We start from the raw sequence: 16,812 nt of genomic DNA on the forward strand, positions 1-16,812 counted from the left end.
AAGTGTACGTTGCATTAAATGCATTCACAATACTGTGTACCCATGACCACTGTTTGTACGTAAAACTTTTTCATCCCCAACATAAACCCTGTGCCCACTAAAAGTAACTCCCCTTCTCCCTTGCCCCCAGCCCCTGATAACCTCTATGCTCTTTTTTGTCTCAATGAATTTGAGAAGGCTAAATTTTTGTCTTTTTTGTTTGCTGCTGTATTTCTAGTGCCGAGAATTGTGCCTAGCACTCACTCTAATAAATACTTGTTAAATGACTGAATGCGTGGTGGATAAGCTTCAAGAAATCATACCAAAAAAATAGAAAAAGATTGATCTAAAAATTATTTTTAAGAACATGATACACATGGAAGAGAAACAGAAGAGATGCAAAATTGGCATAGTGTTCCTGCAAAAGGGAAGAGAACGAATAGATTAAATATTAAAAGATAGATAAATGAAGGGAAACTTACTAACCTAAAGATCTGTGTCAGCAGATCAATAGGGTATAGAAGTTCTCAGAAAAACTATGCAAAACGATCAGTACCAAGACATGCTGGTGAAGTTACTACACCTTGAGGCCAAAAAAATTTAGCTTTTACAGACGCTCAAAAGAAAAAGCAAATCATAAGGAGAAAAATGTCAGATTGGCCTCACCCTTTTCACAGCAATATTAATTGTCAGAAGATTATAGAACATCATTTACAAAGTTCTAAGGGAAAAGAAAATATGTGGTCCAGTGATCCTTTTAGTGTAAAGGTAATAGTCATATTCTAAAGTGTGGGAAAACTTAGGAAATATAGCATCCTTGGCCTCCTTTAGAAACAAAGATTCTTGAATGGCGAAGTCTAGTCAACCAAGAGGTGAGTTCAGGTAAAGGAGTAGATTAGAGATGAACATTGAATCTATACATAGATCTAAAACAACTGGAGTTATGGGCTCAGAATAGACTCTTAGTAATCTTGACAGTAAAAATTCCAAAATCAATGTTTTTCATATCCTATTTCCTTTAGGCTGTTTACAAATAATTTTTAAAAATTTATTTTACTGAGGTATAGTTGATTTACAATGTTGTGTCAGTTTCTGCTGCACAGCAAAGTGACTCAGTTATGTATATACATTCTTTTTCATATTCTTTTCCATTATGAAAAGTAAACTTAAATATAATACATAATACTTTTAAATAGCACGTGTAACATTATCCATTTTTAAAAGACTTTTATTTATTATCATGTATCATTTTTATAGAACAATCATTTTTTAAAAGTCCGGCCCCAAAAACTGGGAATGAGAGGGAAGAGAGTAGCTAGTGGTACAATTAGGTTGGAGGGAATGTTTTCCTAAATATGGGAGCAGTTTTATTATGCTTCTCAGCTCAGGCCCATGAACTTGTAGAAGAGAAGAGGAGAGAAGAATCTGACCAGGGACATACAGAATTGTCAGGCAAAGCTTCTGTCACACACTTGGTGTGTACAGGGACCTGCTGTTTTTCTGGAAAATATCAGCAGAAGCATTCCAGTTGGAGTTATGTGTTACCAGTCTATGCTGCCTTTTCTGAATCTGCCCTCTTTGTTGTAAAGAAGAAACCTTTTCAGAAAAGCTGAATTTTATTAAAACAAAAATGAAATCATGTTATACTATTGTTCTGTAGCTTGTTTTTTTCACTATATAAGGTCTCTTGGAAATCTTTCCATGACAGTCTCTTTATTTATTTATTTTTAATAAATTTATTTATTTTTATTTTTGGCTGCGTTGGGTCTTCATTGCTGTGTGTGGGCTTTCTCTAGTTGCGGTGAGCGGGGGCTACTCTTCGTTGCAGTGCGCGGGCTTCTCATTGCGGTGGCTTCTCTTGTTGCGGAGTACAGGCTCTAGGCGTGTGGGCTTCCATAGTTGTGGCATGCAGGCTCAGTAGTTGTGGCTTGCAGGCTCTAGAGCACAGACTCAGTAGTTGTGGCGCATGGGCTTAGTTGCTCTGCGGCATGTGGGATCGTCCCGGACCAGGGCTCAAACCCGTGTCCCCTGCATTGGCAGGTGGATTCTTAACCACTGCGCCACCAGGGAAGCCAGTCTTTTTTTTTAAATACCTGTGAATTAGTATTTCATAGTATGGATATATCATAATTTATGTAGTATTTTGTTTCCAACTTCTATTAAATATTGCTGTTGAGAACATCCTTATATATATCTACAAGATTATAGATGATTTTGCACATATAGAACTATTTCTGAGGCTAGATAATTAGAGCTGGAATTATTTTGTCACAGATTATGAACATTTTACATTTGTTGGATAATGCCAAATTGACATCCAAAATGGTTACACCACTAGACTCCCACCAATTGAAATAATCCCTTTCCCTATACCGTCACCAACAAAAAGTGTTATTTCCTTTCATTTTTGTTAATCCTGTGGCCATAAAATATCTCCTGTTTTAAATTTGCATTTCTTCATATTAGTGAGGCTGAGCATTTTTCATATGCTTATTGGCCATTTCTGTTTCTTATGTGAATTGCCCATTCTTATCGTTTGTCACATTTTATTGCCCTTCTTCCTGATTTGTAGGAGTTCTTAAATGTTACAGACCCTTTGTCTGTTATATTTTGATGTAGTTAAATCCGTTGTTTTTTTCCTTGGTGGTTGCTGGATTTTGAGTCTTGCTTAGGAATGCCCTTCCCACTTTTTAAGATTATGTAGATTTCTACCTAAAACTTGTATAGTTAAGTTTTGTTCATTTTTATATTTTATGTTTAGCTCTTTAATCCATTCTGAATTAATACATACAAATGATGTGAGGTAGGATCTATAATTTTAGATTTCGTAACAATAATACTTTAGTTTTGATTATTTCCAGGTAAGTAATTCTGGAAAGATACCAGAGATACCTTTTTTTTAAGTATTAACTTCTTAGAAGTAAACACTTCCTTTCGTATGTTCCTATTTGTGAAGCAGCTACATATTGTGAAGTTCATTTTGGGAAAGAGTTGCTGCTTATTAGCATTCTCTTTACTTAATGACATTAACTTTTACATCTAATAAATTAGTAGAAGCATAAATTTGTGTTTTCCAATTTTTATAGTGCATGACAAACCAAGCAGATAGATGTCTGATAGCAGGTGGTCCCTGTAGGTATTCTGGTTCGTAGTTATGACAGATCTTTTAAAAAGTAGATAATTACTACAGTAATAAAAATACTTCCTGGGAAGGAAGACAGAAGAAGAAAATAGCAAGAGGAGACAAATGAAAGAAATAGAAACAAACAACGAAATCACTGAAAAGAGAACAAAAAAGGGAAGGGGAAAAATAAGTTAACCTTTTTCTAGTGAGGGGTGGTTTTATGGTATCCCAGACAATCTTTTAAAAATGATCTCAGGCCTTCTAATAATAGCAGTAGTGTGGTTTTGTTGCTTTGTTTATTTTGTTTTTGTCTTATATTTGGGGGATAAGATGGAATTCTGCTGTTCTAGCCACTATTTGTGTTGTCTGTTTTAATAGGCTGTCAAATGTATACTGTTAAATGAGCTTGGGATTCTTGCATTCATGTTTCTTCATTATTTCATTTAGGCAATTGAGAATTTTGAACCAGCAACTTAGAGAACGAGAAAAAACTCAAAAGTCATCTGGTTCTCTGGAATGCAACCTTGAATGTAGGTAAAAGAACTTAAGAACTGATGGTAAATTCTTTGTGGCTCTGGAGATGTTGATAAAGAATTGAACTTTCTTAATTACTTTGTGTTAAGTGGACTTTTTGTTAAGAATCAACATGAAAAAAGTAAGAATAATACTCATTAAAATTTAAAATAGTGCAGAAACACAAAAATAAAAGATTCGTGCTGTGACTTCCCGATAATACCCCTGTTTTTAAAATTTATTTATTTATTTATTTATTTATTTATTTATTTATTTATTTATATTTGGCTGCATTGGGTCTTCGTTGCTGCTCACAGGCTTTCTCTAGTTGCGGCAAGCAGAGGCTACTCTTCGTTGTGGTGCGCGGGCTTCTCATTGTGATGGCTTCTCTTGTTGCAGAGCACGGGCTCTAGGAATGCAAGCTTCAGTAGTTGTGGCACGAGGGCTCAGTAGTTGTGGCTCAGGGGCTCTAGAGCACAGGCTCAGTAGTTGTGGCACACGGGCTTAGTTGCTCCGCGGCATGTGGGACCTTCCCAGACCAGGGCTCGAACCCCTGTCTCCTGCATTGGCAGGTGGATTCTTACCCACTGCACCACCAGGGAAGTCCCAATTCCTCTATTTTTTTTAAAAAAGACTTATTTCCTTTCACATATCTCCTGTTCATATATAATTGATTTATTTCATAAATACTGCGTATCTACTAACAGATGGGCACTAATAGAACTATATATGTACTTCTTTTGTGAAAATGAGATTATACTGTATATACTCCTGCAGCTTGTATTTATTCACTTAATATGTAGTGGATATTTTTCTCTATCAAAATATATAAATATGTTTCTTTCTGTTTAAGAACTGTGTAGATATTCTGTTTATGTAGTTCTGTCATAATGTATTTAAAGTCCTCCACCGATAGATATCTAGGTACTTTCCCCATTTTCCCAGTACAAATAATCCTGCAACAAAAATCCTTGTACAAATATCTTTGTGCACATGTGTGACTGTTTTTGTAGATTATAGCCGTAGAATTTCTGAGTCAAAGGGTATATACTGTTGCAGTTTTGACAGATATTGCCAAGTTGTCCTTATGGATCATAGAGCTTAAAGTAAAAGAAAAGAAAAAAAAAAAACTAATAGTACTAGAGGAGAAGATAAGAAGTTTTTTTGTATTCTTAGGAACTTTTCCTAAGCCCAACAAAAACTCACATGCTACAAAGGAAAGATTGATAAAGCATGTCCCAGAAATCTTTTTCATTTTATGCACAACAAAATTATAAATACATTCAAAAAGCATCAACAAAATGGGGAAATTTTTTTTTTTTTTTAAATAAATTTATTTATTCATTTATTTATTTTTGGCTGTGTTGGGTCTTCGTTTCTGTGTGAGGGCTTTCTCTAGTTGTGGCAAGCGGGGGCCACTCTTCATCGCGGTGCGCGGGCCTCTCACTGTCGCGGCCTCTCTTGCTGCGGAGCACAGGCTCCAGACGCGCAGAGCTCAGTATTTATAGCTCACGGGCCCAGCTGCTCCGTGGCACGTGGGATCTTCCCAGACCAGGGCTTGAACCTGTGTCCCCTGCCTTGGCAGGCAGACTCTCAACCACTGCGCCACCAGGGAAGCCCTGGGGAAATTTTTTTTGTGTGATATGACAAAGGCTTGATTTTCCTAATATATAAAAATTTACAAAGGAATTTTAAAAATATGAGCACCCAACAGAACACGCACTTCATAAACGCATTCAAATTCACCAGAGTAATTTTGGAAAAGATCACTCTGGTTCCATTATGAATAAACCATGGGGTTGGGTGGGAGAGAGGAGGCCAAGATGGAAAGTGAGATCAGTGGTTGCCATTCTAAGCAGCCTATCTCTTTTTATTCTCTACCATCTCCCTTCTTGTTGCCTTGAGAGCATGTATTACTATTCAAAATTACTTGTTTGCTATCAGCTCCATGAGAGCAGGAACCATGTCTCTGTTGTTCACCACTGTATGCCCAGATTCCACTTCACTCAAGGCTGCAACTGTTAAATGAAAGGTGCCATTTTATAGCCATCAGAAAGAATGTGATAGATCTGTGTGCTGATACATAACAATCTTATGGAGGGGGGAAAAGGGAAGGTTAGAAACTACGGGTATAGTCTGATTCGTTTATGCTTAAATATATGTTATATGCAAAAGTATTTTCCAGAAGGATATCAAAGTTAATATTGCTTGCTTCTTGGGGGAGAGTGGAGGTGGGGTGGGAAGGGAGACTTTTCATTGAGACTCATTTGGTATCATTGGTATTTCATGGTGTTTGAATTTTTTTTACTTTGTATATATATTACTTTTTTGTTAAAAAAGGTAAATGAATTTTTTTTACTTCGTATATATATTATTTTGTTGTTAAAAAAGGTAAAAAAATTAATGCCTGAAATATCAATTGGAGAAGAAAGATATGACTTCTGCCAATCAGTTTTTTAAAATACATTTAGTATTTACATAGAACTGCTCAAGCATATAATTGTTAAGCAAAATCAATAAATTCCAAGCCTTTTCTTTAAAAAAACCCAGCTTTTCCAGGTTTGTAGTTTTTAAATTGGGGTAATAATTGTTTGATCTATCTTGTCTTACAGTGTTTTCTCTTCAATCATTGAACAAGTCACTGCAAAATCAATTACAGGAGTCACTAAAGAGCCAAGAATTACTACAGAGTAAAAATGAAGAGCTTTTAAAAGTGATAGAAAGTCAGAAAGATGAAAACAAAAAGTTTGCTGGTATATTTAAAGAGAAAGATCAAACTTTACTTGAAAATAAACAGCAATTTGACATTGAGACAACAAGAATGAAAATTGGTATGTGTTTGAACTACAGTTATGGTCACTTTTTAAAAAGTAATAGGGGGCTTCCCTGGTGGCGCAGTGGTTGAGAGTCCGCCTGCCGATGCAGGGGACACGGGTTCGTGCCCCGGTCCGCGAAGATCCCACATGCCGCGGAGCGGCTGGGCCCATGAGCCATGGCCGCTGAGCCTGTGCGTCCGGAGCCTGTGCTCCACAGCGGGAGAGGCCACAACAGTGAGAGGCCCGCATACCGCAAAAAAAAAAAAAAAAAAAGTAATAGGGAAACTAAAACTTTTTTGTTGTTTTAGAATTGGAGGAAGCTTTAGTCAATGTGAAAAGCTGCCGGTTTAAGTTAGAAGCTGCAGAAAAGGAAAATCAGATTTTGGGAATAACATTACGTCAGCGTGATGCTGAGGTGACTCGACTAAGAGAATTAACCAGGTAATATTGACATCATTTGAATAACTTATGCCTTTTGTTAGATGTATTTATGAACTTCAAAATAATTTTGGACCTGCTTTCTTACCCTTACCCTTTTCTCAATGTTTTTGCTAATTTCTAATGATGTTTTCTTCTGTTCCAGTTAAGATAAATTCCAAACATGGCTAACTGCTTTTTTAAACCATGTGAAAAGGCCTCTGATGAGGAGCTAAAGACTTATTTGGCAAAATGGTTAAGAGCTCTCTGAAGCCAGAGAAACCTGAGTGGAATCCTAGCTCTACCATGTATTAGCTGTATGACTCTGAGCAAGATAGTTAACCTTTCTAAACCTTACCTGTAAAGTGGGGACATGATTAGGGTTGATAGGAGGACTAAGAAATCATTCATGAAAAGCACTTAGCACAGTAAGCCCTCATTCATAAGATCTTGGGTAAGTCATTTAGCCTCTTTGAGCCTCATTCGTTTCATCAGTAAAATGAGGGAGTTGGCAGCAACTTCTAAGATCCCTTTATTCCTTAACATGTCTTACATAAATAAAACCACCTCACTCAATTTTTAAATGATACGCACTTATAAAGTTCAGTTTTCTCTTGAGATGGTTCACGAGAATTAGATTTTCAACAAATTTTTTAAATCCTAGAGTAGTCAGTTATTTTAGGCCTGAATATCATCAGATCTGACCATACCTTTGAATGATCCTGGAAATTCATAGTTCTAAACATAAAGCAATCCTGAATATAAAACAATCTTCTTCGTACTTCAAATGAGAAGACCCATTTTGAATTACAAACTTTTTTTCCCAATTTTGAACTATAAACTTTTAGGGAAATAGATGAAATCTATATATAAATGATAATATATATAATATTAATTTTGCTTTGTAAACATATTTGAAGTGACTTTATAAAAGCTATTATTAATATAGAAATATCACTTTTTTCCTCATTCATCTTTCACAGAATAATTTCACTCAAATTTTGTTGATCAGTGAAAAAAACAAAATACACTTCTTGTATCCATGTAGTATTATAATTATTAGGTTCTAGGCAGAGTTTCTAAAAATTGGTCTATACCACTCTTGTTCAAAGTGAAGTAATTAGGAGAATGTCCCTTCTTATGAAAGTCTTTATAAGGTCTCCAAAGAAAAGCGTCTTCTTTTTTCTGAGGAGTAATTTGGGGTAAAAATTCTGTTATTTTTAAATATTTATGGTAAAAGAAGCCAATCACAATAAGCCACATATTATATGATTTTATTTCTAAGAAATGTCCAGAATAGGCAAACCCATGGAAACAAAAGGTAGATTAGTATTTGTCAAGGGCTGGGAGAAGAGGGGAAGAATGGGCAGTGACTGCTAATGGGCACAGAGTTTCTTGTGAGGGTTCTGAAGCTGGGTATAGGTTATGGTTGTACAACTCTGAATATACACAAAACCCACTACGTTGTACACTTTAAAATGCCGTATTTTATAGTTTATAAATTATATATCAGTAAACTTTTTTTAAGTTAAAAAATAACTTTTTTAATACATATTTTTTAACATATGTATTAAAGTACATATGGTATATAGTCAGTTTGGAAAAGAAAAACAGGACAGCAAGGTAACATGGTCAAGTTCCATGAATGGTTGCTTAGGTGTCACTGGCAGCATCTCTTCATTCTAAGGGGCATGGTTGTCAGCCCCGAGCAGAAGATCTAGCTCCCTGGGAGTTTTCTTCCCTCAATTTCTTTTTCATACTACTAAACCCAGCTCCTTTATGGGCATGACATTAGAAGCTGATGTTATCTTTTATTTATAAAGCACTTGGATTTTTTTCAGAGTCCTCTCTTTATTATTTCATTTGTCCTCATCTATGGAGGGAAGATTTAAACATCTGCATTTTCATGGTTGGGGAAACTGGGGCCATGTAAGTTAAATATTAATAGAGAGTTAATAACGGAGCTGGGACTAGAACTCACATCTCTTAATTCCTAGCCAGGTTTTCTTTCACCCTCATACATGGCATGGTCTTAACTAAAACAGTTTATTCCTGGTGACGACTCCATGCCTAATCTAGTCTACGTAAACCTTAGCATTTTTTCCCCGGGGAGATGGATGGATAAATGGATGGGTTCATTTGCTTATTCATTTATTCAACAAACATTTATTGTATACTGTGGTCCAAATATATGAGTGTGAAACACACACAAAAATATTTAATCATTTTAGTTGCTAAATATCCACATCGTTAAGCAAAAAACTATTCTAGTTCTTTGATGATGTATGAAGGGAAATAACATCTTTTTTAAAGGATAAACGTGTGGTACATTTGTGAAGAAAATTGATAGCAAAAATATAAGAACGGTTTTCAGAGTAAGTAATAGTACAGTTATTCTAGAAATTAGCATGAATGGAAGCCCAAAGAAATGAAGGCACATACCTGACTTTCACACCTAGTTGGGACATGAGCTGGACTTCAGCCAAGACATCAGATTCCCTCTTTAGCCTTGCTTCCTGTTTTGAAAAGGACAGCTTCTCTCTGAGAGAAGATGACCCATTATTAAGAGATTCTTCTGCCTTTTTAAGAAGATACCTTAGTGTCTGCTCATACTTCCCAAATAACACACAGTATGCCTTTCCCAGTGTTTATTAGGAGCAAAAATGGATTCGTTTGCCAATTGGAGCCTTTTCCTAACATTTACCCTAACATAGAAACTGAGAAAGGTCATTAATTCTTATATATTATCTGCTTTTAGAAAAGACTGTGTCTAAAATGTTAGATATAGACATTTTGTTCTCCTTTTCTTAAGACTCTCAAGAACTTTCCTGTCAATTTTTTTCCATTGTTGTTAAGGACCTTTTCTTTTGATGCTGAGCATAAATCCTGCCTCATGACTACTATTTCACCTATTAGTCAGACTAACTAGACTCTAAATGATTATAGAAACATAGTAGGCAGGCTTAGCACAGTGTCTTATAGTTCTACCACTACATTTTCTGAAGATTCAGTACTAGCTTCAAAATGCTAAGTATATATACCCACTGATGGCAATTTTTGTTTTGCCCTTTAAATTAAAGAGCAAAACAACAAAAAAAATGCTCTTGGAGCTCAGATGTCAAAATTCACCCACACTGGTGATTTATGATATATTTGGTAGTACCCTATGTAATTCAATTAATTAGGAACATCTCCAGTCCTATAGCTGGGCTAACTGTGACCATTTAAATTTTACTTTTGACATTAGAGTGTAAAGCAATGACATCTGACAATACAGATAAATCTTCATGTTCATCTATCCCATATCTTTTCCCTATAGCCATGCACCTCAGATAGGTATATATTTTTGTGTGTGTGTTAAATAGTCTCAGAGATTTCACAAAAAATTTTAATGCCTTTCTCAGACTACTGGGGAGGGATGATGGAACTAGGAGTTTCACATACAAGTTTTTAACAGATTTCCTAAACCATTTCTTTCTTCAACCTTCAATAGTTTTTTGTTTTGTTTTGTTTTGTTTTGCGGTACGCGGGCCTCTCACTGTTGTGGCCTCTCTGAGCACAGGCTCCGACGCGCAGGCTCAGCGGCCATGGCTCACGGGCCCAGCCGCTGCACGGCGTGTGGGATCTTCCCGGACCGGGGCACGAACCCGTGTCCCCTGCATCGGCAGGCGGACTCTCAACCACTGCGCCACCAGGGAAGCCCCCTTCAATAGTTTTGAAATACATCTTTATCACTTTTTAAAGATTTTACTAGAATACATGTTATAAAACCATTAAAATGTGAGGAAAATTAATATATTTTTCAGTAAATAAGTAAAAAATATTCTTCTAATAGCTTCTGAGAGCACTCTTACAAGTGCTGATAGTTATTTAAATTATTATAAATAGCCAAGAAAGAACTTTACATTTCTTATTATGAAAATGTGCCAGTTTTCCAAGCATTAAAAATCAGTTTGTTTAGCTGAGTCTCATATAATAGAAACACAAATATAACTACTTTGTAGCTATCTAGGTGCTTGTATTGCTTCCTTTTAAATTTTGGCCTATTTTTACTTACAGAGATTTAATTTCAAAGACAATGGTGAGTCACATTTTGTTTACACATGAGAAGCTTAGTGATTGCTATTAATTTCCAGAGATTAAACTCTTATTACATTGTCCTTTCCTTCCTTTCTGTATTGCAGATTTTGTGCACAGCAGAGATAACATTTTTAAGTCTGGAAAGGAACTTCAACATAAGGATTTCTTTACTAAAAATAAATAAAAATCGCAGTGTGCAGTCTTGTTGAATTAACTAGTGGATCATTATTCATTACAGCATTTCTTTAAATATACATTTCTATAGCATATTTTTTAATCTTTTTAATAGTAGCTCATTAGCTTCTTGAAAGAGGTATGAGGAAAAAGTGGCTGGAGCCATTGCCGTTTGAATGGTAATCAGAACTCAAAACATAGCATATTTAAGATGACAGTGAAAGCCAGGTTGGAAAAAAACTATTTTTTTCCTTTTGTAGGAAAAGAATCACTCATTCTATATCCAAAGATATAATCACTGCCAACGGTTTCGTATAAAGTTTCCTTTTAGTATTTTATTTGGATGTGTGTAACTGTTTTTACAAAAGTAATATTGTTATTGTGTTGCTTATGGTCTTTCTTTTAAATTTAACCTGGTATAATAAACATTTTCTTATCAATAAATATTCTTTACAACATGGCTATAGATGGCTGTGATGCAGTAAGACCATAGTTTACCTAAATCAGTCCACAGTATTTGAGGATATTAACCCCATTTATTTTCTGTTATAAATTACATCTTTGTAAATATATCTCTGGGTACAGCCTCTTGGTGAATATCAGTAGGGTAAAGTTCCAGAAGTGCAACTTGGTGGGTCAAAAGGTGTGGGATATACAAATCTTTAAGGCTTCTGATATATTGCTGGTCTGCTCAGAGAGTGTACACTCCCACTAGTAATACCTGCTTCTCCAAGCTTCTCTAACAATGGATATTTTTATTTTCCTATGTTAGCTTGATAGGCCAAAAAAAATCACATTTAAAAACTTTGAATTTCTCTGATAAGAGTTGAACTTTTAAAACATGCTTATTGGCTAACTGTAGTCTTTTAAAATTACCTGTTGATGTTCTTTGTATCTTTTTTTAAAATTGGTGTGTTTCTTTTTATCTGTATTTAAGAGTGTATTATGTATGATTCAATTCAAATAGACTAAAGCCTTGGTATAAAATGGTTTTAATAGGACTACTAATAAAAGCTGCCACGAAATAAAAACCCACTTAGCCTGAAACTGTGCTAGGCACTTTACCCTCATGTTTTATTATTTTATCTTATTTTTTTTTTTTTTTGGAAAGAACCTTGTTGGCTACTTTGTATGGGCCAGGAGCTGCTGTAAGCATTTACACAGATTTGCTCTTTTATTCCTAAACGCACGCACACTTTTTTTTTTTATTAATTAATTTATTTTTGCTGTGTTGGGTCTTAGTTTCTGTGCAAGGGCTTTCTCTAGTTGTGGCAAGCGGGGGCCGCTCTTAATCGTGGTGCGCGGGCCTCTCACTATCACGGCCCTCTCACTATCACGGCCTCTCTTGTTGCAGAGCACAGGCTCCAGAAGCGCAGGCTCAGTAGTTTGTGGCTCACAGGCCTAGTTGCTCTGCGGCATGTGGGATCCTCCCAGACCAGGGCTCGAACCCATGTCCCCTGCATTGGCAGGCAGACTCTCAACCACTGCGCCACCAGGGAAGCCCTATTTTATCTTATTTAATGTTCACTCTAATTCTGAAGTAGTTACCTTCATTTTGCAATTGAAGAACTTGAGATTCAGGAAGGTTGAGTGACTTGCCCAAGATCACAGCTAGTGATAGTGTGAAGATATGATTCCATTTCTGTCTGACTTCAAACCCTGTGTGGTTTTCCTTATATCACACTTTTCCTGGAATCTAGCTGTTGCTACCTAATTATACTAGATAATTATCTCTATCCTTTTTTTTTTTACCCAGCATTATTCCAGCGTCCTTTGCATATATATTTTGAATGGAAAGTAATTTAATTACTAACAGAATCCACTAACAAATGAGTAGTATATTTACCATTTTGCAATGTTGCTCAAAAATAAAGCATCTCTGTACCTTAAGAGAGAAATTTTTCTGAGCCTCTATTTTTAGATATAATAATAATCGATTTGATGCAGACCAAGATCTTTTATCATTGCTTATTTTAATTTACTCTTTCCAGAGCATATTCTGTGATTTTGTGCTTTTAGTTGCTTTTTCCTGTATTAAGAACCAGGTGCTTGCCTCAAATACTTTCTTTTAAAGATGAGGTATATTTAAATAAATGTAAGAAATGGGTACAAAGAAATAATTACTGTACTAAATTCTTCTTAACAGAACTTTACAGACCAGTATGGCAAAGCTTCTCTCAGATCTTAGTATGGACACTGCTCGCTGCAAGTCTGGGAATAATCTTACGAAATCACTTCTGAACATTTATGAAAAACAACCTCAACACGACCGAATCCCTGCTCACACTTCCATAATGAGCTATCTAAATAAGTTAGAACCAGTTCACACTATTATTACACGTTCAGAGCCACTTTCTACAATTAGCAATGAGGAAAACACAATGCCAGATAGACCCTATGAAAATGTTCTGCCCTCTAAAGGCCCTCAACATACTAATGCTAGGAACATGGTGGAAGCATCAGCCCCTGGAATCATTTCTGCCCTTTCAAAACAGGATTCTGATGAGGAGAGTGAAATTACAACTTTAATAGAAGATGAGTGTAATTTGGATAAGACAATTTACATTCCGTTTGCTAGAAGCACTTCTAAAAAGAAATCACCACTATCTAAGAGATTATCCCTCCAGCCACAGATCAGTGTTGCTCCACCGCAGATGGTCAGTGGACTTGTTGCTGAAAAAGAAAATAAATTGTGTGCACCTGGAGTTTGTTCCTCTTCCAAAGAGGAAGGAGTTGCACCTGAGAAACTTTCCAGAACAGCTGATATGGAGGACAAGCAACTCCTCAAGAAAATAAAGGAAGCCATTCGCAAGATCCCTCCTGCCACTGAGGAGCCAGAGGAATTGGCTGCATGTCATGGCCCCTCCACTTGTGAGAACAGCAGCATTCAAGTGAAAAGTAGTGCAGTCTCTGATGGTAGCTTTTTTAATTCTGATTTAACCTCTGACTGGAGCACTTCTTTTTCAACGTTCACTTCTCGTGATGAACAAGACTTCCGAAATGGCCTTGCAGCACTGGATGCCAACATTACTAGACTCCAGAAGTCCTTGAGGACTGGTCTTCTGGAGACGTAAACTCAGAAGAAAAGTTGTTTTTAAGAATAGAACTTGGCTACATTGAATATATATTTTAAATGTCTTTAAAGTTTTATATTAATTATGTGTGAAATAATAAATTGTATGAATAGTAAATTTATTATTGGAATATATTGACACTGGAACTTTTAAAAACAAGTCATCTTAAGAAATTGACATTTGCTAAGAGAAGAAGGTGTGTAACTAAGAAAATATTGTAAGTATTGTAAGTAATCTTTAATTTAGTATTTATCAATTAAGAGTTTATTCTTACTCTGCTGGGCTAAGGGTGCAGGTTGGAAGGACTCTGGTAATTCTAAAGGATAACGGGAAGGGAGTCTCTGGGTACAATTTACTATATTAAAACTAGAGTTCCTTTTCTCTTTCAGGATTCCTGTTTGGTTTTTAATGGCATTGTGTTTTTATGTGGGATGCTCTGTGCTACAGGCTGGTGTTATTGGTGAGACATATAAACATTTATTTTAAGAGAAAAAGTGCCAGTATCTCTATTTTAAAAAATCATTGATCGGTCCAAGAAAATATAGATAACATCCTAAGTTAGCATATGGTTTCTTAAAACTTTGGCACTTTATCTTTGTCACAAATGCATTTAAGACCATTAAAAAGTAAAAGACTGATAAATGCTAACAAAGAAGTTTTAGTTTTGGAAATTTGGTTTTTTAAATAAAGGAGTGTTTGTTTTTTGTCATTATATTTGAACATGATGGACTTTTTAAAAACAATATTTATTTATTTTGGCTGTGCCGGGTCTTAGTCAAGGCAGATGGGATCTTCATTGTGGCATGCGGGATCTTTTAGTTGCAGCACACGGACTCTTTAGTTGTGGCATGCAGACTCTTTAGTTGCAGCATGCGAACTCTTAGTTGCGGCATGCAGACTCTTAGTTGTGGCATGCATGCGGGACCTAGTTCCCCGACCAAGGATCAAGCCTGGTCCCCCTGCATTGGGACCGCAAAGTCTTACCCACTGGACCACCAGGGAAGGCTCTGAACATGATGGATTTTATAAATCTTGCACTGGTTGTAATTCTGCCTTTCTGGACCAATTTTTTCTTTTTTTCAGCACTTTCGCTGAGAACATTTTCTGTTCTATAAATAATATGAATTAGGTTGGTCTGTGCTTCTCTAAACTAGCACTCCCTAACAACTTGGTATCATTTCCTTCCATGTAAACAGCACATTTTAACTCTTAGAAAGCTGCGTAGTGTGCTATCACTGATGCGTCATACAAGTCACCTCCCTGGTGCCATTGTATTTAGTGCTTGGGCAGGCTTTAGCATTAAAGAGTGTTCTGCTGGTCCCAGAACCTCTTCCTGCTAGTTTTTAAGTGTTGGGGCTACAGATTCTAAAGGGCCCAGATATAGTCTCTTTGACATGTTCAGATTTTATAGAAAGAGATTTCTTAGGTCTAAATATTAAATGAATTCTAAGCTATTTTTACAGAATTGTCCATTAATATTTTTAATTTCTTACTTCCAGTATTTATAAATTAATTCCTTGTTTTATGTGGAGGTAACAGTTCACAGCCCTTGAACACATAAGTTCAGAAGTACAGTTCAGAGATACAAAATAATAAAGCAAGGGAGAAAATTGTGTCATCTGTGTATTCCTAAATATTCAGTTGTTATTCATATGCAGAAGTAAATTCTTAAGATTATTATATGATATCCAAGAAGATTGTCCTCTTTTACCCTTAATATAGGACGGGCATCCTAACATGCAAAGAAACATTTTTAATGTTTATGGGTTCAGTTAACTAAGGGTTAATAATTTGATTGAAGAACAAATGAGACCAGAAAAATCCTTGGGGGACCTTTACCAGGAGCTTACTGTTTATTTGATTAAAGACATACACATGGCATAGAAACATGAAAGAATTTGGTTAAATTTTAGGATGGAATATGACCCTAGCAAAATGGATGGAATAGACAGTGAGTTTCATAGAAGTTTAGAGTAGAAAGAAGTCCCAAAATGGTAGAGAAAGACCTAGAAGAGAAGAAACTTCATTTGGATCTTAAAGAATGTATAGGATTTGAATAATTCTGTAAATATCCTCAAAATGTTAACCCCCTATAAAGTCAGCGTCATCAGAATGTGGAGGCTGAGTGGTGTATTCAGAGGATGTTAGGTACAGCAACCTGACTAAAATAGAGGGTTGGCGTTCCTTTATGATAATGGTAGTAATAGGTGATGGCAACACAATTTAGAAGAGCTGGGGTCAGACTGTAGAACGTCTTGAGCTCCAGGCTGAGGAATGACCATTATACATTATGAAATCATTGGGTGTAAGGGTGTCCTGGGGGTGGTTTTTTTTAAATTGAGGATCACCAGATGAAACTGGATGTTCTTAAAACTGCATAGAGTAATGGTAAATAAGAAGGATTAGAGGAGAGAGAGGCTAGAGACTACTTAGAAAGCCATTGCAGTAGTCCAGACATAAATTGATAAGCCTTTAGCAATAAGAGTGAAAAAGGAGAGACAAATGGAAACGTTTTCAATAGGCTTGGTGACTTAATAGGAAATGAAAGAGAAGGAGAACTCAAAGATGACGCCCGGGTTTTTAATTTGATCAGTTCAAGTCTCACTGAGCAAGCACTGTCTAAAATGAAAAAGCA

At 36.0% G+C, this 16,812-nt stretch overlaps 1 protein-coding gene across 7 annotated transcripts in view; it reads left to right on the plus strand.

Moving 5' to 3' along the window:
- Positions 1 to 14,565, plus strand: part of CCDC14 (coiled-coil domain containing 14) — a 45,323-nt gene extending 30,758 nt beyond the window's left edge. For all 7 annotated transcript variants that reach the window (XM_032631564.1, XM_032631566.1, XM_032631565.1 and 4 more), the window contains 4 exons: positions 3,551 to 3,633; positions 6,229 to 6,447; positions 6,741 to 6,873; positions 13,250 to 14,565. In XM_032631564.1, coding sequence (XP_032487455.1) covers positions 3,551 to 3,633; positions 6,229 to 6,447; positions 6,741 to 6,873; positions 13,250 to 14,177 — 1,363 coding nt within the window. In that variant the 3' untranslated portion in view covers positions 14,178 to 14,565. The remainder of the gene's footprint in view (positions 1 to 3,550; positions 3,634 to 6,228; positions 6,448 to 6,740; positions 6,874 to 13,249) is intronic.
- The last annotated feature ends 2,247 nt before the right edge of the window (positions 14,566 to 16,812 follow it).

Source organism: Phocoena sinus, chromosome 4 (genome assembly GCF_008692025.1).
Source record: "Phocoena sinus isolate mPhoSin1 chromosome 4, mPhoSin1.pri, whole genome shotgun sequence".
NCBI classification, from domain to species: domain Eukaryota; kingdom Metazoa; phylum Chordata; class Mammalia; order Artiodactyla; family Phocoenidae; genus Phocoena; species Phocoena sinus.